The sequence below is a fragment of the Crinia signifera genome, chromosome 6 (assembly GCF_055691185.1).
Source record: "Crinia signifera chromosome 6, ASM5569118v1, whole genome shotgun sequence".
Classification (NCBI taxonomy): Eukaryota; Metazoa; Chordata; class Amphibia; order Anura; family Myobatrachidae; genus Crinia; species Crinia signifera.
In genome coordinates, this window is record NC_139222.1 from 221,152,228 (window position 1) to 221,174,641 (window position 22,414).

The 22,414-nt window shown below is 43.1% G+C and overlaps 1 protein-coding gene across 8 annotated transcripts in view; it reads left to right on the forward strand.

Moving 5' to 3' along the window:
* PPP3CB (protein phosphatase 3 catalytic subunit beta) overlaps positions 1 to 16,759 on the forward strand; it is a 52,577-nt gene extending 35,818 nt beyond the window's left edge. For 3 of the 8 annotated variants that reach the window (XM_083148881.1, XM_083148886.1, XM_083148883.1), the window contains 4 exons: positions 3,787 to 3,871; positions 8,666 to 8,763; positions 13,027 to 13,056; positions 14,787 to 16,759. In XM_083148881.1, the coding sequence (XP_083005007.1) occupies positions 3,787 to 3,871; positions 8,666 to 8,763; positions 13,027 to 13,056; positions 14,787 to 14,962 (389 nt within the window). In that variant the 3' untranslated portion in view covers positions 14,963 to 16,759. Of the gene's footprint in view, positions 1 to 3,786; positions 3,872 to 8,665; positions 8,764 to 10,685; positions 11,674 to 13,026; positions 13,057 to 14,786 lie in introns of those variants that run through there. The other 5 variants (XM_083148885.1, XM_083148887.1, XM_083148884.1 and 2 more) reach the window with 4 other exon arrangements.
* The last annotated feature ends 5,655 nt before the right edge of the window (positions 16,760 to 22,414 follow it).

Below are 22,414 nucleotides of genomic sequence, written 5' to 3' on the forward strand. Positions count from 1 at the left end.
AGTTTCCCTTATTAAACGGGTTTAATGGGTTATATTCCTCTTCAGCATTTGTAAACATGTTTGAACTATATGGTTTCAAAACCTATTCCTACATATACTTAGGTATCTGTTGAATATTCAGTTCCAACATTTTTGGTTCCATTGCCCAGCAATGTGCATATAATGGTACTGGTCAGCTCGATGGAAAAATCTGATTGATTAAACACATTTGAGAGCTTTCTGTACTAGCCATGGCAGCTGTAAGGGTACACGCTCCCATTTCTTCCACTATAGATGATGACACCAAAAAACTAGTGGAAACCAGCTCTTAGTTCGCTTTCTCTATGCAAAATATTCCTGATTAAAGTCCCAAATGTCACCGGATATCCTGTACCTCAAACAGGGAATTGCTTAATTTGAATATCTCTTTCTTTACTCTGATTCCGAAGTTGAAACAAAGGTCTAACATGTAGCCACACTCATCTATCCTGTTGGCCCGCCATACTGGCTTTGTTGTCGGGCCAGGAGAAGTGTCCCATTGTGGTGCACTAAGACATTAATATGGCAAAATCATGTGATTACACTGCTTTGCAGCTAGGTGGCGATTGCTCCAATAATGAAAACTACAGTGCATTGCCGCGGATGGATATGTGATGTGCTATTGCCATTTGCTGTTCGCCTTTGCTTCCACTTTACCGGTGTACTGTAGCTCCATATGGGTGGGTTGCCTTGTGGCCGATATTCTGGGCCTGCCATCATGTTGTACAGTAATTATGCTCATTCAGCCCCAGGGAGTCGGTGGGGAAATGTATGCGGAGTTTAGCTCCGTAAGAGTGGGCTAAGCTCACCATACATTTCCCCACAGCATGCCTGGGGCTGGATGAGCGTCTATTTAGCATAGTTACTGTACAACATGGTGGCAGGCTGAGATTATTGGCCACAAGCGAGCCCACCACCTAGCAGCATTTACATTAAATAATTTTTTTTTTTTATTAAAATTTCATTGGGATAAACCCTTTTACTGTATTTCATTAAAGACCTCACACATGCGCATCAAAAGCAACATCTGGTGGATGAAAGTAAGCATTAGACTCCCCGGCAAACGCCTTACGCCACACTAGCCAGGTTGTGCAACACTTCTCCACTTTGCTACACACCTCGTCTGGCGGGCCAACTGCCAAAGGTACAGATGGAGCCGCTCTATGATGTTAAATATAAACGGCTAATGTGTACCCACGCTTGACTTAATATCCTTGCAGGTGTTTTCAAATAAAAGTTTATTTACACCTCTTCTCCAGCTTTAGGGGGGTATTCAATGTCTGTCGAGCTGTTTCAAAAATATTTTTTTTTTCTTTTCTCGTTCTGCTCGCCTTTTTTTTTTTTACTCGACCTTGCGAGGTCACGGCTATTCAATGTGCCAATCACGCGAGTCCCCGCCCGTCGAGATTAGCCCATTGGTGCGAGCTGTGGGCATTCGTCTCCCCGTCGTTTCCCGCCTCGCCTGTCCCATCCTGTATTCTGGCTGCTAAAGGGGCGGAGCCTGTGGGAGGAGGCGGGGACATGTCCTGCTGTAACACTACGCAGTGAAAGTGAACCTCCGTGGTCACTGTCACTCACACTGCTGCTAACCTACTGCCTGTCAGTGTGACAGATGGTGCAGCAGTAGATGGCGAAGAAGGAGAACGGTAGTCCGCTGCATCAGTGCTGTGCAGAGCTCTCAGTACATTGAGCAAGCTCTGCAGCCCTCTCCCAGCACTGTCCTGTGCTGCAACAGAGCGGCCACCGGCTCATAAACCCGCGTTGACTGGCTTTTGGATGTAGGACTACAACGACATCTAATCATGATGCGTCCTATGCCCCGGGCACCGATTATCTGGACTAGCAGATGCGCGGTCCGGATTTTCAGGTAATTAACCATCAATACCCGGGAGGGTAAGCTGGGTTAGCGGGGCAGCAGGAGGCTTGTGTAAAACCCCGGTGCCTCCCGCTAAATGCGGGAGGGTTACAACTCCAGGAAGTTCCAGCACCTGCTTTCCCCTGGGTGACGCTGACAGCAGCAGCAGCAGCTCAACGTTTATTTCACTCTGGGCTCCGCTGTGCTAGCTGTGGGTGTGCCGAGCTCACTGACGGTGCCGCTGCCTGTCTATAGTTTGACAGGTGCCGGCTGCAGTACGCCAACAGATGTAGTCGGGTATACACATGCCCGAGCCCCAGCGAGCAGAGGAAAAAATGCAAACATTGAATAGAGTGGACCTAAAGTCGAGCTAACAATCTGTGCGGTCTGCTCGACTAGGGGAGAAAACTCTTTCTCGACTGGGGAGCAAAACGAAAAAAAAAAACCCCAGGCGAGAAATAAACCACATTGAATATGCGAGCTCATAAATAATACCCAAAATCGGTCGAGCTATCCATCAAGCTCGACAACCCGCACACCTCGACAGACATTGAATACCCCCCTTAGTCTCCACACACTGGGATGGCTCATTTTAGCAGTTTCCAAATTTTCCAATATGCTTATACAATTCTGCTTCTCAAAATGTTGGTAAAGTAAGCACTGGTTTCCACTTGCTTTTCGGTTGTTTACACACTTACCGACCAGCCGCTCGAAGTGTCGTCCTAACATCACCGCTGAGTGAGCTTTTCAATTTGCACACCCAGTTGAAATGTCCATCACTGTAGCAGATATTTTTGAGCATAGGCTTTCCTACAAACGGCTCTCTTTGTTGTCTCCAGCGCGCCATCTCCTGGTATCTGGCAGCGGGTGCACCGGTGATGGCGCGTGAGCGCCCCATTTGCTGGCGGAGGCTGGCGATTGGCAAGTTGGGAGCCACTCAGATGAGAGCGGCTGCATCAATAGTCAAACATCATCCACCGCTAGGTTGGGTGTAAACTCCGCAGACCACCTATGGTACGCAGCATTAGTATCCATGTTATAGCTTAGTGACATACAGCGTTCTATACGAAACACTGTTTTCCTGAGGCCACCACTACAGTAGTGAGAAAGTTATAAGCTCAGTAAACATATCGCATTCTATAGGAAACTCTTTTCCTGACACCATGACTACAATATGTAGAAATACAGTGTGACAGGATCCCCTCAACCACACTTTTTTTTTTTGTACATTAATTGAATTATCCTCATAGAGGAAAATGTACTAAGATGGGAGCTCTATTTCACATGGGATGTTCCTATGGGTAACCAATCAGCATCTACTTATTTAGCAGAAGATTAGACAGGATCTGATTGGTTGCCCATAGCAACATCCCATGTAAAATGCAACTTTCATAGTTTGAAATCTAAATCAGGGCATAAACTGAACACGTTGAAGCCATTCAGCATGTCTGACTCTAGGCAGATCTAGTAAACCTCTATGGTTGCATTCGGGATGTTACTCATCACAGACACTGCTTCTTGCTGCTTCCTTTATACTCTGTGTATGAGTCAGATGGATAGGCTGGGGAATGGATTGTATAGTTTTGTTTTGTTATGTGTAATATTTCTCATACTTTTCTGTCCCCATGAAGAGTCGTTTAATGTGCTAACAGTTCAATGGTGTTATCTGAATGTATCCATCTGAAATGGATCCGCACATGTAACAGCAGGAGTGGGAACGTATTTCCTTAGTTTAGCGGGTTTTTTGCTCCGGTTTGTTATATTTTGCTTTTGCTAATGTTCTTAACCAAAACTATTGGAAGTTTGTGAAAACAAACTTGTGAAAGCTTGTGTTGGTGTGTTGCGGTCTCTGTCAGGTTTTTGTACTGTTTTCTTTGTTCCTGAGCTTGAGATTCTTTTTATTCCATTGAAAGTAGGTACAGCTGCAGCTCGTAAAGAAATCATCAGGAACAAAATTCGGGCAATTGGCAAGATGGCAAGAGTCTTCTCTGTGCTCAGGTAAATGGAAATCTATCTGTCACGGTAATAGAACTCCTCCGTTAGGAGTAGTGTGATTGGGAAAGCAGAGATATTCCTGCATCATAACTACCGCTGATCCATATAAGGTTAATGGGTGCTCATTAGACAATAAATGGTTGGGACAGTAAAAAGGCGCTGATCTATCGCAAATATTGATAGGGACGTCCTCTCTATCTTCTACCAGGTATCCTTCACTGGATGCACGGGGGTATATGGGACCACACTGACCTGAGTGTAGGTCCCTATGTACACATAGCGTTTTCTTTGTTTTTTCACTTCTCAAATAAATGGTCACACACTTTACATCAATAGGTCAATATCACTGACCTTGGGAGAGATCCCTATTTTCATGTAAAGGTATCTTTGAGGTAATCAAGATCTTCATATACCACACCAGCAAAACTCAGATAAAAAGTGGACTGACCTGTATAACAGTCCCTATGTTCATGTAGCGGTTTCTTTGCTCACAAGGTAGTCCCCACTTCAGAATACACGGTATGCCAGTAGTCTCAGAAGTAGAATTTATTCCATAAACAGGTTTAAAATCCAAAGCCTCTAGCTAGACGTCCTCGCTGTGTAAGGAGAAGGCTCACAGGCAGGGATGCTGTGAATGTGTGGTGTGTTCTCTTGGTGCACGGGTTTGGCTGGTCCACAGCGAGGACGTCTAGCTAGAGGCTTTGGATTTTAAACTTGTTTATGGAATAAATTCTACTTCTGAGACTACTGGCATACCGTGTATTCTGAAGTGGGGACTACCTTGTAAGCAAAGAAACCGCTACATGAACATAGGGACTGTTATACAGGTCAGTCCACTTTTAATCTGAGTTTTGCTGGTGTGGTATATGAAGATCTTGATTACCTCAAAGATACCTTTACATGAAAATAGGGATCTCTCCCAAGGTCAGTGATATTGACCTATTGATGTAAAGTGTGTGACCATTTATTTGAGAAGTGAAAAAACAAAGAAAACGCTATGTGTACATAGGGACCTACACTCAGGTCAGTGTGGTCCCATATACCCCTGTGCATCCAGTGAAGGATACCTGGTAGAAGATAGAGAGGACGTCCCTATCAATATTTGCAATAGATCAGCGCCTTTTTACTGTCCCAACCATTTATTGTCTAAAGCAGTCATGTCCAACGTTGGCCCTCCAGATGTTTTGAAACTACACATCCCAGCATGCTTTGCAATAGTTTTAGCATTCTCTAATAGCAAAACTGTGGCAAAGCATGCTGGGATGTGTAGTTTCACAACATCTGGAGGGCCAACGTTGGACATGCCTGGTCTAAAGTGTATTTGGGGCTGGTGCTCCCGGGACAGGGATCAGGCAGCAAGGTCTGAGAGCACAAAGGAACTGGAAAAAATCTTTCTTTAATGGGTGCTCAGTTTCACAATTATTTAGCAGAAAAACACTTTGCTGTTGTCTCCAGCCTCTGATGCTCGCTGTCTGCTGTAGTGCTTCTAGCACAGTGTGGTCTGTATATCAGCACTGATATGCAAACCAGACTTATGCTAGAAACACCACAGCAGACAGCAACACCCCAGGCAGGGAAGAGGAACTGCATGGGATTTCAAAGATGGCGGGTGCTAGAATGAACACTAGATGCGATGCATACTTGTATCCATGAGCCCCTTCCATCTAGCTCTGTGAAGATGTCTTAAGGTCCCCATACATGCTGGGTGCAATGTGATGCATTATCGGGTGGATTGCATCACAACGCATGTGTTTTGCATGTGATGCGATCCGCGGGCAGTACAAAAAGTATTTGCAGCACATACTTCTTGTACTGTGTGATGCCCGCAAGAACGCGCATCACATTTCACGCTGCTTATCACAGCGTGTATGGGGACCTTAACTTAAGTGACATCTGGCTGATATAATGGCTGATGTGTAGCTGCAGACCACAGTTTCTGTACTTATGGGTCATTACGGCACACTATCGGTCCAGGTTTTAGTTTAGTGATATCCATGTTTGCATACAGATAGATAAAACAAAATAACTGAAATACTCATTTACCTGTGCTCAAGTATGTCCCTAAATATTGTTAACTATTAAGGTGCTAAGGACAGAGTTCGAAAACCACTGATTTAGAGAACGTGGAGTCTAACTCGTGATCTGATTACCAAGAGGAAATGTACAATATCATTCTAAACATTTTTTTTTGTTAATTGAATGTGTTGGTCTGTGATACATAGGGCCAAATGTAATAGGGTGTGAGAATCAGAAAGTTTGGTGAGTTTTCCCATTTATTTAAAGCAGCAATCCATTACATGGCAAAGTCAACCTGGTTTTTCAGTGTAAATGATTGCCGCTTTAAAAAAAAAAAATCTCTCACCAGATTAGATTCGGCCCATAGTTTGTTTAATTTTAGTTTAGTTTTTTTTATTTGTTTCATTACATCTTTTGTGCTGCTCTTGTGACACAAAGATGGATTACATTGCAAATCAGTCATGCTTGGGATTACATTAAACATTTCTAAAATTATTTTAAAACCATATTTCAGCTGCATGATTTTAACAGCAGATGAAGTGATTACCTTTCATTAGGGTATGTATAATGTATGGATCATAGTCCACAGTGTTTAGGTGGGCATGGGGATTAGGTAGACACAAGGGAATGTGCATCACTGCGCTGGGCACACTTCAGCATTTTCAGTTGTAGTCCCTGTGGATGGCAAAGTATGAAGAAACGGTACTTGTTTCCTAGCACGGCCACCACGATTTCTATCGTGGTGGTCGTGTCGGAAAAAATTGCGTCGGGTGCATACCAAAACGCACACGACGCGACCGACGCGATGTACCCGATTTCTCCATAGGCTTCAATGTTAAAATAATTTAACATTGAAGCCTATGGAGAAATCGGGTCCATCGTGTCCATAGGCTTCAATGTTAAAATATTTTAACATTGAAACTGGGTCCATTTAACATAGGAAAAAATGGTAAAAGGGCCAATATGGGCCATTTCTCATTGGGTATTGCCCCGTCATGTGTGTAAAAAATAATGGCCCCACATTGTGGGCGCCACCCCCACGATCGACGCGAACCCGAAGCATGGCGAGCGGCGGCGGTGCGCGTCCTCCGACCTTTTCATTCCCCTACTATCCGCGTGGAGTTGAGAATAGATTAGTGTGGCGAGCGCAGCGAGCCACCGAGCCCGAAGCGTGGCGAGCGGACGCTGATACCTTCACAGATCCCTGCGTCCCCTCGCGGGCTTCACAGGTATCAGCGTGCGCTCGCCACGCTTCGGGCTCGCTGCGCTCGCCACACTAATCTATTCTCAACTCGACGTGGATAGTAGGGGAATGAAAAGGTCGGAGGACGCGCACCGCCGCCCCACGCGGGCTCGCTGCGCTTGCCACGCTTCGGGTTCGCGTCGATCGTGGTGGTGGCGGCCACAATGGGGGACCATTATTTTTTACACACATGACGGGGCCATACCCAATGAGAAATGGCCCTTATTCGGCCTTTTCCCATTTTTTCCTATGTTAAATGGACTCAGTTTCAATGTTAAAATAATTTAACATTGAAGCCTATGGACAAATCGGGGGCATCGCGTCGGGTGCGCATAGGCTTCAATGTTAAAATATTTTAACATTGAAGCCTATGGGGAAATCGTGGGCGTCGGTCGTGTCGTGTGCCTTCTTAAGGCACACGACCGACGCGATGTACCTGAGTACTGCTTTTTTCAAAGGAAATCGCGGGCATCGTGTGCCTTAAAGTTAAGGCACACGATGCCCGCGATTGTGGCCGTGATAGGAAACAAGTACCGAAGAAACTCATGCCTGCCTTCTCATGTCTCAACTTTTTGCTTGTGTCAATCTATTTCCATGTTGACTTAATGCATGTCGACCCAGATCCCATCTCATCAAATGTTTCCTTTAAAGTGATGGCTTGGTTAACAAATAAAGTAACGTTTTGTATGGGAGCAGCTAACCCCATCATGGTGTATTTCTCCTTGGTATCTTACCTTGGAATGTGTTGGGAATGGAGCATGTGCAGACAGCCGACGTGGGAATACAGCAGACAGCGTCCCGCTGCCTGTAATAGCCACATAATAATGGATCCCTTACCAGTCATGCAGTCGATGGGTGGGTACAACACTCAGGAATGCCTTCTTCATTTACAAGTGTGGCATATCCTGACACCCTGCTCTGCATGCTCGCTTTCTTTTTGCTCTTCTCATTTTGGGTGCTTTTATCTTATGCATCTAGGCTTCCAGGAAAGAGCCTCCCTCCTTTTTATTTACTATGTTGTTTGCCTCTCTATTCAGATCACTTGGCATGAAACCTTTTACCATGCTTTTCCAACCAAATTACACTTTTAAGTATTTATACTGTATTGTTTTGTAAACCTCTCCATGTTCCCGGAGCCAGCCATTTCAAATGTAAGCTGCATGTCCAGGTACTTGGTTATACAGGTCACTATCAAAAGTAGCCTTCAACACGGTTCCAGGTTATTTTAATAAACTAGTACATGCACATCTGGCTCCAATACAGGCCAGTCAGTTGAACCCTGATCATATTGGGGTTTATTCATGTGCTATCAAAACAGTGTAAATATGTCTGACCCCTATTTTGTTTGACTTTGTTTCTCTTAAATCTGAAGATGTTACAGCATGGGGTGACTGTGCCACGTGGAAGAGGCAGAATTATGTTTGCACTCTGCTTGCTCTTCAGGTCTTGTTAGTGAATCTGTAATACTGCCTCTCACATGAATTTGATTTTGTTCCTCCCCTCCCCCCCCCCCCCCCCTCTCAAATTGTGTCTCCTAGGGAGGAAAGTGAAAGTGTGTTGACGCTGAAGGGTTTAACACCCACAGGGATGCTGCCAAGCGGGGTACTGGCTGGAGGAAAACAGACTTTACAAAGTGGTAATGATAAATGGCTAGCTGTACCTCAGATGGACTGGGGTGCACCTCTTTCTCTTTCCAATTCCACCACTAATGCATGCTGGGAATTTCTAATGCTTTTCAGCTCTTGTCTATACACTAGTACATTGGCCAATTTCACTGTGCATCTGAAGCAGAAAACTCTTATCAGGGTACAAACGTGAAGCAGAATCCTCAGCAGCTGATCGCTATGCTCATTTTGAGCTTACTAATAATAATAATTATTATTATGAAAACTTTTCAGAATCTGAATATAGCCAGACTAAATTTATGATCTGTTACCAAATATAAGGAAATCCATGGGTAATTGCAGATTTAGGGGCTGATGCAGAGTGAGCATTGCGACGGTCAGTTTGATGTGTTTTTGCCATGCGCAATTACAGCGGGACTTACGTATGCCATAGTGGTATTTTAATTCTCTTTGCAGGTATGTAAAGCTCCTGGGTTAGGTGCCATGAGATGAAATTGCCCATATAGTAGATCTGCAATTAGCTTATTGCAGTTTGTACCCTCTCTAGGGGCCAGATTCTCTAAGTTTCAAAAGTGATAGAACGGAGAGTGATAAACAGCCAGCCAATCAGCTCCTGTCTGACATTATTCAAACACAGTCTGTGACATGGCAGGTAGGAGCTGGTTGGCTGGCCGTTTATCACTCTCTATTTTATAACTTTTGAAGCTTAGAGAATCTGGTCCTAGGTGTGACCAGAAATATGAGCTCCTGAGTGCCACAGGGCTAGTAGCAGTGCTACTGCTTGCGGAAACACCATTGCATCCAACACTTAAGCCAGAAGATACAAGTATGATTGGGGCATCATAGTATGTGCCAGGTACAATGCACCAAATCGCTCCCAGACACTCACCTGGGAGAGGACTTGAATTTCCTCCCATTGAGCCTTCCAAACCAGAGAGTCCTTGTGGGTGTAAAGAGAAGATACTCTTTATTGTCATTGTAAAAAAAAAAAAAGGAAATTATTCCCCATGTCACAAAGTAATTGTAAGTTAACATGAAGAGGTGCTCTCACACAGGCAGAGTGCCGTTAAAACCCATTGAAGCAAATGAGTCTTCATCAGTGCAGCAATGTTAGTCATATGTTTGCTGGGAGACCATTTCATTTTTGCACTATTTATCATATGCTGCCATATTTTTTGGGATTCCTTTTTACCCATTTTGCTACCAACTCTGCATTAGAACTTTAAAAAGGGTGTTCCGCATTATGTTAGTATTATGCTGCATTTTGTACCCTGGTACTTCTATGTTTTCTGTGCAATTAACCTTCTAGAAATCTGCTTGTTCTGCTCTGTTTCCTTCCTCTAAGGCAGGCATTCCCAACCACGGTCCTCAAGGCACACCAACAGTGCAGGTTTTAGTGATATCCAGGCTTCAGCACAGATGGTTTAATCAGAATCCCTCAGATACTAATTAAGTCACCTGTGCTCAAGCCTGGATATCTACAAAACCTGCACTGTTGGTGTGCCTGAGGACCGTGGTTGGGAATGCCTGCTCTAAGGTGTAGCGGACTCTTCTTGCTAGTCTGGTTTGTCTAGTCCTTTCTCTGTAGCAATATGTTATTAAAATAGTATACGTAAACATTTGTCTTATATGTTTTTATCCTATGGACCTGCTGCTTTTGGGGGTTGGAGCACATTAGGTGCCATTAAAGATGTATTACTAGGAAATCAATAGAGAGGGGATCAACCACAACCTTGTACATTTCAAATTGAAAGGTATTAATTGCCCCAGTATTATTGCATAAAAATAAAGATTTGTATTTAAATAACAGGTATCTGTGTTGAATGCATTTTAACCTGAAATAATTTATCTTTTAAGAGTTGAATAGTTTAGAATATTTTTTAGAAAAGTGATGACTGTCGTACTGTACCACAAGTCTCACACCATTTCCTAGGTGTGGCTTATATGGGACCCACCAGTTTCCTGGCATGGTGCATTCTTATAGGAAAACTGCTGCTGCGGTATTGATATGGGCTGTATACAGTATGTAGGTAAAATTAACACACTTTAGTCCATGGTCTGACAATGCCTTAAGCTTGTTAATTAGTGTTGTATTTATTCAGATTGGTTAGAATTTGGTTTATTTCTTTAAAATGTCAAAATGATTGGCTTTACAGGTTTATTTCGGTTTTTTTTTTAACCGGAATCAATGCTTTTACCATTTCACATATCCAGTCAATAAGGTTTTGTTGCTTGTAAACAAACCCAGCATTCCATAAACAGAGCAGAATATATAGTTACGGTATCCAGGTAATTGTCTCGCCAGGGGCTGTCCAATTAGCCCCAGTAAGCCAGCATATGCTTCAGCTTAGTGAGGATTTCAGGTCTTAGGCAGGCAAAACCAAATCCCCAAAAGCAGCCCCAATTTTCTTTTGAAAACAGGGCTGTGGTCGTCAAAAACACCCAGGTTTCTTTGTGGAAATTTATATTTACAGACGATCCTAATTGGATATTCTGAATTGTTATTGAGGCTGCCTACCAATGTCACTAAGGTCTACCTGAGACCGCTGCTGGTGTGGACAAGATTAGGTAGTTGTGACAATGAGGTCAGGCGCCAGGAGTTAAGTTAACAAACAGTGCTGGGTACATAAACCACTCGGTTACTGATAGCCGAGTCTAAAGGCTTAAGGCCCCCATACATTACAAGTCGGACCTAATCTACTGACAACTCCCCTGGGGGGGTCACATACGATTTGGCACTTGATGTGCCAGGTTTTGCATGTGATAAATCGCATGCGATTTATCACATGCAGTCCCCCCGGGGAGCTGCTGTCAGCGGGAGCCGGGAGCTCAGCAGGGCATGGGGGCTGCAAGCAGGCAGCGGACGCAGCCTGTAGTACCTGCGGTGGAGGGAGCCAGATGCCGAGCGGGGGACTGCAAGCAGGGAGCCAGGCAGGGGAGGCAGTGGGCGCACTGGTCCAGGCGGTGAACTCCGCGAGGGGACCAGAGAGCAGAGACCGGGTAGCGTAGGGGAAGCCGGGCAGCAGCGGGCGGACATAGAAATGAATTAACAGTCAGTGATTGGCTGAGAGCTCTCTGTCAGAGAGCTCTCAGCCAATTACTGTCTGTCCATTCATTTCTATGTGCCCGGCTTGCCCTACGCTACCCGGTCTCTGTCTCTTATCCCCTTGCGGCGTTCACCGCCTGGAAGTATCTATTTGCGGCATTCCCCCCCACCCAGGATAGTGCGCCCACTGCCTCTCTAGCCCAGCTCCCTGCTTACAGTCCCCCGCTCGGCTCCCTCCACTGCATGTACTAGACGCTGCGTCCCCTGCCCGCCTTGGGCTGCACATAAGATTTAACAAATCTTATGTGCAGCCCGTCCGACCTCCCGAATCCGACCCGATGCGCACAGGTCTGCCCATGATTTGACTTGGCATCTTGATCTGTCCTTGATGCTGACTGTTTACAGAAAATAATCCAATGCTGCCCACAATGGTGCGGTCTGGTCATTTCCTGCTGTATTTCTCTTGTGTGGATTTGCTGGAGAAATACACCCTCGGATGTCTCTAATCTGATCATTGTTCATTTGCATTCTATTGTTCTGCAACTGAGTAAATGTTGTCTGACAGGTGCCGTATGTTTGTATACGTACATTAATATGTAATGTGTTTTGCTGCTAGTATGGATGCAGCCAAACCTTTGTGTCACTCAATTGCTGTGTAAATAACCTTCTATCCCTGCTGTCAGCTCAAAATATTAAATGATTAGTTCATTGTAAGACCAGCCCACCATTCCCTCTTTCTGTATGATGAAACGGTACTTATATGTTAGTTGGGCGCCCACTATAGTTAGTACGCTCATACTCGCACTATCCATGTCGGCATGGAGTTGATTTTATATAGTGTGGCGAGTGCAAGCAAGCCACGGAGCCCGAAGCGTGGCGAGAGACGCGGAAAACTAAGCAAATAGCTTAGTGGCGCCCAACTAACATATAAGTACCGTTTAAACATATTCCATTTAGCACAAACATTATTACATTTATTTTCCTTTTCATTATGTAGAAATGTAATGTACATATTTTCTTTGCTTTTCATTGGTGCTGCCAGAATGAACATTGCCAATCTAACAAACTTGCTTCTTTAAATGCATCTACTATGTATTATATTTTGTAAAACCTACTTTGGGATGGAAAGTATATGCTATAGAATTGGTCATTGCCTTTATTTGTTATCCGATGTTACACTTCTCATCTTTTTCATTCATTTTGCATGCATCTGCTCACTTCTGTACAGCCACAGTTGAGGCAATTGAGGCTGATAAAGGTATGCTTAGTGTCTATGCTATTGGCAAGAGAACTGTGTGGGTTGGGGACTCAACTGTTAAGTGTGGTTTTGAGTGGGTTTTTGTTTATTTTGTAACTTGCACAACCAGAGACTGATCTTCCATCGAACTGCCCCCTTTTTCTGTACCGCCAGCTCAGTTACTTGTGTATTATTTCTTACCTGTGGCATGGTTTTGTAGCTTCGTTGTCCTTGTACATCTAAAATGTTTTTGTGTACTCTGTTCTGTGTGTGTGGTGGAAGGAGAGATCTGATGTCCCTGGATCAAATTCTTCTCTTGAAGTTTGATTTATGCATGACTCAAACCTGTAATTCCAATTCCTGTGGTATATTCCCTTTCATGTGGTTGTACAGCTGTTCTGGTGGTGCAAGATTTATCATATTTTCTTTTTATACAACCTCCCGTACATGTCTTGTGTAAGCAGTTACCATTCTAAGTTTAAGATAAGGGAGGACACACAAAACACTTATAATATGATACTGTACCCTGGAGGATTTATTTTTAATCCACAAATGTGTATTAGAGTCATACATTAAGGGCGGTATTCAATGCCTCGGTAAGGGGGTTTTCTACGGCATGGATGGCTTTTTTCGCAGATTTGACGTATTTAATGTTAGGCCAGAATCCTCAGTCAGAGGCCGGCGAGGATCCCCTTAAACTGTAAGGTTTGCCGTTTTAATGGCCACACTCGCCGGTTCCACCTCACCAAAGGGAACCATCGAGGTGAAAACGGAAAAGTGAAGGGGAGGGAGTTGAATACTCTGCCGGCGGGCTATCGGCACTGCTCGCCGTCAGGGGCATTGAATACCCCTCAAAATGTCGCTGTTTTTTTAATTGAGTGGAATCTTTCAGAATTGTCTGTACACCTGGGCATTGTATTCTTTTATTAACTCGATGTATCCCTATATGTAACATAGAAAAATACAATTAACGTCAGATGAAAACCACTTGGCCCATCTAGCCTGCCCATGTACACACACGGACCAGGGTTCATTTTTTGGGGAGTCCATATTATTTCTATGTTGTATAAAGTGCAGTATAACCTTGCATTTGGTAAACATCTCCTTTTGGGGGGGTTGCAGTTTTTTTTTTTTTTGGACTTTGGTAGTTTGTATATAAACCAGCCTGATTTAGTAGGGTATTCTGTATATTTTTGCCTTGTGGTTATTATCCAGATCCCATGTGTTTATAGACACCCTCGGAAGGCATTTTATTGGGAATTATGCTTTGTGTGCCTTAGTCATACAAGGCATAATCCCTGATTAATGCTGGCATCGGGGCTAATTGAATAACACTCGGTGAATCAATTTGCTTTGGAAAATTATGGTAGACAATTGAATGCCCCTTAGTATATATAATTACCCTTTTTTTCAAATAGACAAATATGCCCAGTTTGTTTGACATTTTATCACTTCCCATTTTAATTTAAATGATTCATAATAAAAGATTACCAATGCCCGTAGGATACAGAACCCTGAATATTACACCTGAATAATATTATAATTGTAATATTTAAAATGAAATTATGATCACATTCCAGTTCTAATGTAAAGATTACTAGGATATTTTACACTATGCACTCAAGTTTAGAGCTATATAACTGTATATTACATATCCAAATTGTTAGTAATTGTGTTGGCACTTCAATTTCATATATTCATTTTATATATATATATATCAATAAACTAACATTTTGCATTTTCATTTTAAGCAATACGAGGATTTTCTCCGCAACATAAAATCTGCAGTTTTGAAGAAGCAAAGGGATTGGACAGGATCAATGAAAGAATGCCACCCAGGAAAGATGCCAGGCAACAAGATGGTATTAATTCAGTAAACACAAATGCCAAGGAAAATAACGGGACTGGCAATAACAACGCCCAGTGACTGCTCCATGTCCAGGTTTACTCTCACACCTTGCCTGAGGAGTCCTAGATTTATGCTTTGTGATAGAACAGCTGCAATAGCCATGGGACACTGCAAGACCTGATAACTGAACCGCTCACACTCCTGGGAAATGCAGCAGATCCCGGTCTTTAAACTTTTTCATGTTTTCCCAAAAGAAGCTAAATTCACTCCTAAGAACTGGACTTGTTTAGAACCTGGCACTATATATCTCTCTGGTCTTTGAATCATGGGAAAGTATTGGGCTGTTTTTCATGAAAGCACATCTAGTGTAGCATCTCACGCTTATCATTGTTGACACTCAAGTTTACAAATGGAAATCTGTTTTTGTTCACTAGCTAGATCTTTTTTTGTTTTCAATCAGAATTTAAGTACATCCCTCAAAGCTATTTATTTAAAAGACATTTGTTTTATTAAATGTCTTTGAAAGATAGATTAGAAATGTCTTAAGCATACCGAGGCTGCAAAATGTATTTTGAAAATCCACAAATGCCAAAATGAAAAGTTGGCTGTTCTCTAATGCTGACCTCAGGTGTAATAATTAGATGTTGCAGATTATGTATTATACTCGCTGTATTTTTTAGTTTTAAGGATTATGGAAAGAATTTCTACATAGGAACATTTATTACTTGAACACAGATCAAACCGATATTTAATTTAAATACTTTTTTGCCCAAAATTTGTGGAAATTTTTTCATCCCTTTAAAATCAGAAAAATGTTGAAAATGGAAAAAAAAAAGAGTTTTTTAAAAAATTATGATTGTTTATTCTAGGGTACTTTTAATTGAGCAATGTACATTATGTTAAAGTAAAATTTGATTCATATCAAGTCTGTAAAGCTTGGCATTGTATTTTGTGTATGCATGTTTTCTTTTTTGCAAATATTTAATATATAAACCTATGATGTACAGGAACTACATCTATAGGTTAAATAGATGGTATGAATACTTTTTAGTTTATTGTGAGTATTACAGTTGCTTCTATGGCTGATCACATGACTGCGTAACAGCAGCAGACTTTTTTTTTTATTATTATTATTATTATTATTATTATTATATTTCTGCATAGACTAAAGCAGTCTAAGCATTTGTTTAGACTATGCAGAACGTGCGACAATTCTCTGTCCAACCGTTACAATATTAGTACCTGTTCATCCAAGACTGCATGGTAATTTTTTTGATATTTGCCGGACTGCTAAGTTTGAAAACTCCAACAATTTACTTATTCGTTCCACAAATATGTTCTGATTTCCATTGTATTTTTGGTATATATTTTGACATTAACCGTTTAATCTTTGCAGTCACTTGAAACATAACATTGTCTGTTAAGGTCATCTCCACATCCCCTTTACCATACTCTACAAATTGTACATACTCCTCATCCAGGTCGCAAATTTTATGCATGTTCTGAATTACTGAAGAATTTTATAACAGTAGCACACAATACATTTTGTGCATGGGCCGCTGCTATGAACAGTGTGTCTTTTTTGTATGTTCCCGCCCTTTTGCTTTTTAATATAATCTAGAATAAATAAAGAATAAAATACAGTTCCCTGATAGCTAAAAGAGTTAAAATTGCCACAACATCCTGCAACAGAAAAGACTGAATTCTGTATAATTTTTCATCAAGAATCTTCTCTTAATGTGTAATCCTTCTATGATAAAAATGTATGTTTCTTCTATACTGCCAAACTTCTTCCTCTCTACAATATGCAACCTATTTGCAGGCGATAATGTATGATGTTCTCCCAAATAAAATGAAAATGTATTTAAAAACAAATGATTGTTGAGTTTGTCAGTACAAACATATACATTTTCTAGTGTTGCAATCTTTCAGAATACGGATTACTGCTTGGTCCAGTTGAATATATTATTCCAGGAATTTACAGCCTACAGCTAAATTAACAGTTTCTACAGGTAACATTAAAGGTAAGAGTTAGATATGGGTGGGGGGGGGAGTGGTGGCGGCTTGTTAACAGTAGTGTGCGTGTGCTAACGGTGACAGCCAAAACTGGATCTGGTATATAAAATATAAGCTGTAATAGTTTACCCAAATCTGACTTCGCACAATTTGCAGCAATAACAGTGGCATAACTATAGCACCGCAGCCCCCGCGGTCGCGGGGGGGCGCTGTGCATATGGGGGCGCCGGGGGGGCTGCGGTGCTATAGTAATCCCCCATCCCCTGCATGCTTACCTGTCAGCCCGTCCTGGCTTCAATCAATGCTATGGAGACAGACCATGATAAAATGGCCGCCCCATAAAGCAGACTGTTCTCTGAAACTGTCTGCGGTATGGGGGCGGCCATTTTATCGTGGTCCGTCTGCATAGAATTTATTGAAGCCAGGAGGGGAGCCGGGACGCGCGGACAGGTAAGAATGCGGCAATGGGGGGAGGGGACACGGAGGGGGGGCGCCCCCCATTAACAGCGGGGGGGGGGGCTCCCCAAACAAAGCTACGCTGCTGAGCAATAATTACCCCATGCTGACTTCACACAGTACACTGCCCTAATTACCCCTGTACTGCCCTCGCACACTGTACTACAATAATTAACCCATCCTGCCTTCACAAATTTCAATTATTACCCAGTACACTATAATGACTGCTCCTGTGATAGTGTACACTCTACACTAATTACCTGCCTTACTGTCATAACACACTATGCTGCAATCATTACACACACACCCCCCCCCCCTGTATTCCCTTTACCTACAACACTGCAATAATTACTCCCTTGTATTACTTTAAACATTATACTACAGTAATTACGTAACTGTATTGCCTATACCCAGAGCTATAACTGAGGCCCTTATTCTAGTTCACTCTTTCTGACAAAATATTTCTTAGATGGACAAAACCATGTGCACTGCAGGTGAGGCAGGTGTAAAACCCCACCCAAATCTAATTATCTCTGCACAAGTAACACCTGCCTCACCTGCAGTGCACATGGTTTTGTCCATCTAAGAAATATTTTGTCAGAGTGAACTAGAATAAGGGCCTCAGTTCCTGCTGGAGCCTACTGAAAAATAGCCCTGCCTATACCCACTACACTGCCATAATTATTCTCTGAATAGCCATTACACATTACACTGCAGTAATAACTAGGGATGTGCATCAGCCTCCATAATTGGTTTTGGATCTGTATCTCCCTTCTGTTTTGGATCTGTATTTTTTTTTGCCCAAAACCGCACTTGTTGATTTTGAGTTAGGGATCTTTTTTTTTTTTATTATTATCATAAAAACAGCTAAAATCAAAATTGTTGCCTGTTTTTGGTTCTACAGTATTATTAACCTCAATAACATCCATTCCCAATCAATTTTGACCACCTCACAACAATATCATATTCATCCAAACAGAGTGTCAGTTTAATAAACTATGAAGCAATGCTCCAAACAGTGCATAATGCAAAGAAAAGAGGTTCAAGATGGAATTGTCTTTGGGACCTTTCACCGACCCTTATGTTGTATATATTAAACAGGACATTCACAGTTTAGCAAACAAATAATTTCAGCGACCAGGACTGCCACACTTGTGGCTGAAATGATTGGTTTGTATGTTCCAACACAAAACAAGCTAACAATGGGCAGTGGATATTGTTGGCAATGCACAAACTCGCCCTACATAGGCAAGATGTCGTCGTCGTCGTCATCATCATCATTCCTCACCCCCATCAGTGTGTACATCCTCTTCACACAAAATTAATTTCTCCCCACTGGAAGCCATCATTACAGACGCCTCTATTTTGTGGATGTAATTGCTGACAAAGTTCTTCCTTGTGGAATTTGTTATTCATTTTGATAAACATTGTATTTTCCATATTTTATGAAAGTAACCTCCTTCGGCGATTGACAAGGCTGCGGCTGAAAATTCTTTCAGAGTACAAACTTGAGGGTGGACAACCTAAGTAAAGTGAAGACAGTTTGTGCAAGAGCCTCCAAATTGTCTTTTTTTTTTTTTTTTAAATGCCAATAGTTAAGTGGATTGACTAAAATGCCTATTTGGATATTATCAACAAAATAATAAACCATACGAGTGCACATAAAAAAAAAACCCCACACCAGACTGTACAAATAAATAAATATATATCCATCCAATGAACGGTCGCACTCCAATCAAGCATCATAACAGATTACTGGGGTATCGCCCTAGATAACACAATTCCTTCACAGAAAGGGCAATCCAATTATATACAATTTTTGAAGAGGCACTCACCAGGGCTTACATCAAAGTCGTTTTTTATTCAGGCATCAGAGATTTACAACGTTTCGGTCCTTTCAAGGACCTTCTTCAGGTGTACATATCACACAGCAGGGCACAGGACCAGTGGGATCAGCAGCCTAAGGCACACTGAACCTTGGGGCCTTTTTATACCCCTATTCAATTCCCAAATTGGCGCCAAATAAATCTGGGCCAATAGGACGATAGAGGGTGTGTCACAATTTGTAAACCAAATAATATATACAACTTATCAGTAAATATATACATAACCAAAGGACGGAACTGGGAATTACTTACAATTATCCCCGCCGATTCCACTGTTCAGGGCAAATATATATGTTTCTAGCACCGAGCGCCGGGCTCTCGGTCCATCAGACACAAGCCGGACCGGAACTGAGCGCTCCAAGCTGCTCATTGGACAGGGACACATTACTGACAGGCGCACTTCCGCCGGGTGAAACGCAAAGTGGGGTTATGCGTTCCACTGCGGGTCACTAAAGAAATATCATATCTATGCTACAAATTACAATCTCATCCGTAGTATAAATGTTTTATTTTGGTTTATGGCAGAGTAAAAGAAGGATTTCTATTTCTTGAATTATTAATGTTACCTAGATACGCATCTGTCTATAGTATTTATATTCAATCAGCACAAATAGCTTAATTAAAGATATAGTTGTGTCACGTACTTCAACGTCATTATCCAGCAGGTCCTGGTACATAAAAAAAAAATGTCAAAAAACATCAATGGACATACACATTTACACACACATAAATATCTCCACTCCGAGCTCCTCCTCTCCTACTACCCCGCAGCCAGTCGGTGTTCCCCAAGGGTCAGTCCTTGGCCCTCTCCTCTTCTCCCTCTACACCACCTCTCTGGGCACCCTCATCAGCTCCTATGGTTTTCATTACCACCTTTATGCTGATGATACCCTAATCTATCTCTCCTCCCCCGACCTATCCCCATCACTCCTGTCCAAGGTCTCCAAATGCCTCACGGCCATCTCAGCCTGGATGACCCAACGCTTCCTGAAACTAAACATGGCTAAAACTGAATTTCTAATATTCCATCCCCCGAACATCCCCTCTTCTCCCACTATCTCCATCAGCATTGGTGAAACCGAGATCACCTCCACCGACCAAACGCGCTGCCTCGGTGTCATCATTGACTCCTCACTCTCTTTCACCCCCCACATTCGTGCTCTCTCACAGTCGCTTTCACCTACGCAACATCTCACGCATCAGACCATTCCTCTCCACTGACGCAACCAAAATTCTCATTCATTCTCTTGTCATCTCCCGCCTTGACTACTGCAACATCCTTCTCTCTGGGCTACCTCTCACCTCTCCAATCCATTCTTAACGCTGCTGCTAGGCTCATCTTCCTCTCCCGCCGCTCTACCTCCGCCTCCCCCCTCTGTCTATCTCTTCACTGGCTCCCCATTCCTTTCCGAGTTCTCTTTAAACTCCTCACCACCACCTACAAGGCTCTCTCCTCCTCCACCGCTCCTTACCTCTCTTCACTGATCTCTATCCACACTCCCTCCCGTCCTCTTCGCTCCATCGCTGACCTCTCACCTAATCACCTCCTCCCACTCCCGTGTCCAAGACTTCTCTTGCGCTGCCCCCCTGCACTGGAACAACCTCCCGCCACCCATCAGGCTTTTTGATTCCCTTACCTCCTTCAAGCGCTCCCTCAAAACCCACTTTTTTCGACTAGCCTATCCCTCCTCCTAACCTCTTTTGATCCTTCTATCCTGCCTCCGTTCCTACTTATCCTATTGTTTTTTGTTCGTTCACCCACCTATTTTTAGTATGTTAACTCTTATGAGTAGGGCCCTCCTTCCTCACGTACTCACCCTACCTCTCCTGTGCTCCTGTCCTGTTCTTCCTCTACTTCATCTTCAGTCTCCTCGACACTTTTGACACCTACTTCAGAACTGATGCTGATTTTAGTTCTACCAGCTATACCCCTATTTATACTGTATTTTTCAACACACCCTGTACGTTACCTTGTAATTTGTTTTTTGTTTGCTATGTACGGCGCTGCGGACACTTTGCGGCGCCTTATAAATAAACGTACTACTATGTATCCAAGATGTTCTCCATACTGCGCCCCTTCACTGGAATGAGCTCACTTTATTAAACTCTCTCTGAACAGACAATGCTTCAAATGTTCACTGAAATCCCACCTGTTCATCAAAGCATAGGCTCCTGCATATCCGTGTGTCTCTCCCTAGCTACCGCTTTATGTCCTGGCCATCCCTGCCATGCTCACTTGTTGCCTTCACCTCTTGTCACCTGTCTGTCTCCCCCTGCCTCTAGACTGTAAGCACCTTGGAGCAGGGCCCTCTTTCCTCCTGTTCTCACAGCACTCTTCTTGTATTTCATTTACAGCTCTCTTAATAACCTACCTATAGTTACAGCTTTCTATATGTGGATATTAAGGAGCCAGTAATGCACTGGCTGGAGACTGTGCACCCGATCCATACCCATAAGCAGGGCAGCAAATTTACAGCCATGACAATTAGCGAAAGACTGCACATGCGCACGGTATGCTGTGCGCACCTTGTGAAGGTTAACCTTTCCTAGCTGCTCGCAAGGTGATTGATAGGTGCTGAGCATTTGGAGGCGGAACACCAGTGTTTTCTGGGAGTGTTCCCTAGCCGTTGGGAGGGCCTCTGGCGCCAGCAGTGGCCCTCCTTACGCATCGCTGAGTAAATCAATGGTGAGTGATTTTCTGCCTGTGTGCACAGCTGCAAACGCATTTGTAGATGTGCACAGGGGTGGGGGAGGGAGCTCAGTGGGTGGCATTTACCTTTTCACTGGGCTCCAAGCACTGGGCTCCAAGCACTCACAGCCGCTCTGCCAATGCAATACATTCATGGCACAACCACTATATGAAACAGTGGGGCAGATGTATTAAGCCTAATAAAGTGGAAGGTGATAACGCCAATGATCTCGCTCTGTGAAAAAAATGTGTGGGTCCTGGGGATCCCACATATTAAGAAATTGGGGTCCTAATCCACTGTTTCTGGGTCCCATGATAGATTATGCTTTTTAAACAGTAGAAGTGGGCGTCTTTATTATTCTCTTGCGGCAGTAGGTTGGGATGAGGGGAGTAGGAAGTAACGCAGCCAGGAAGGGCCCTAGTATATAAATAATATATTTGGGGGATGTGGACTGGACCTCAGTGTTCAGTATACGATACCAG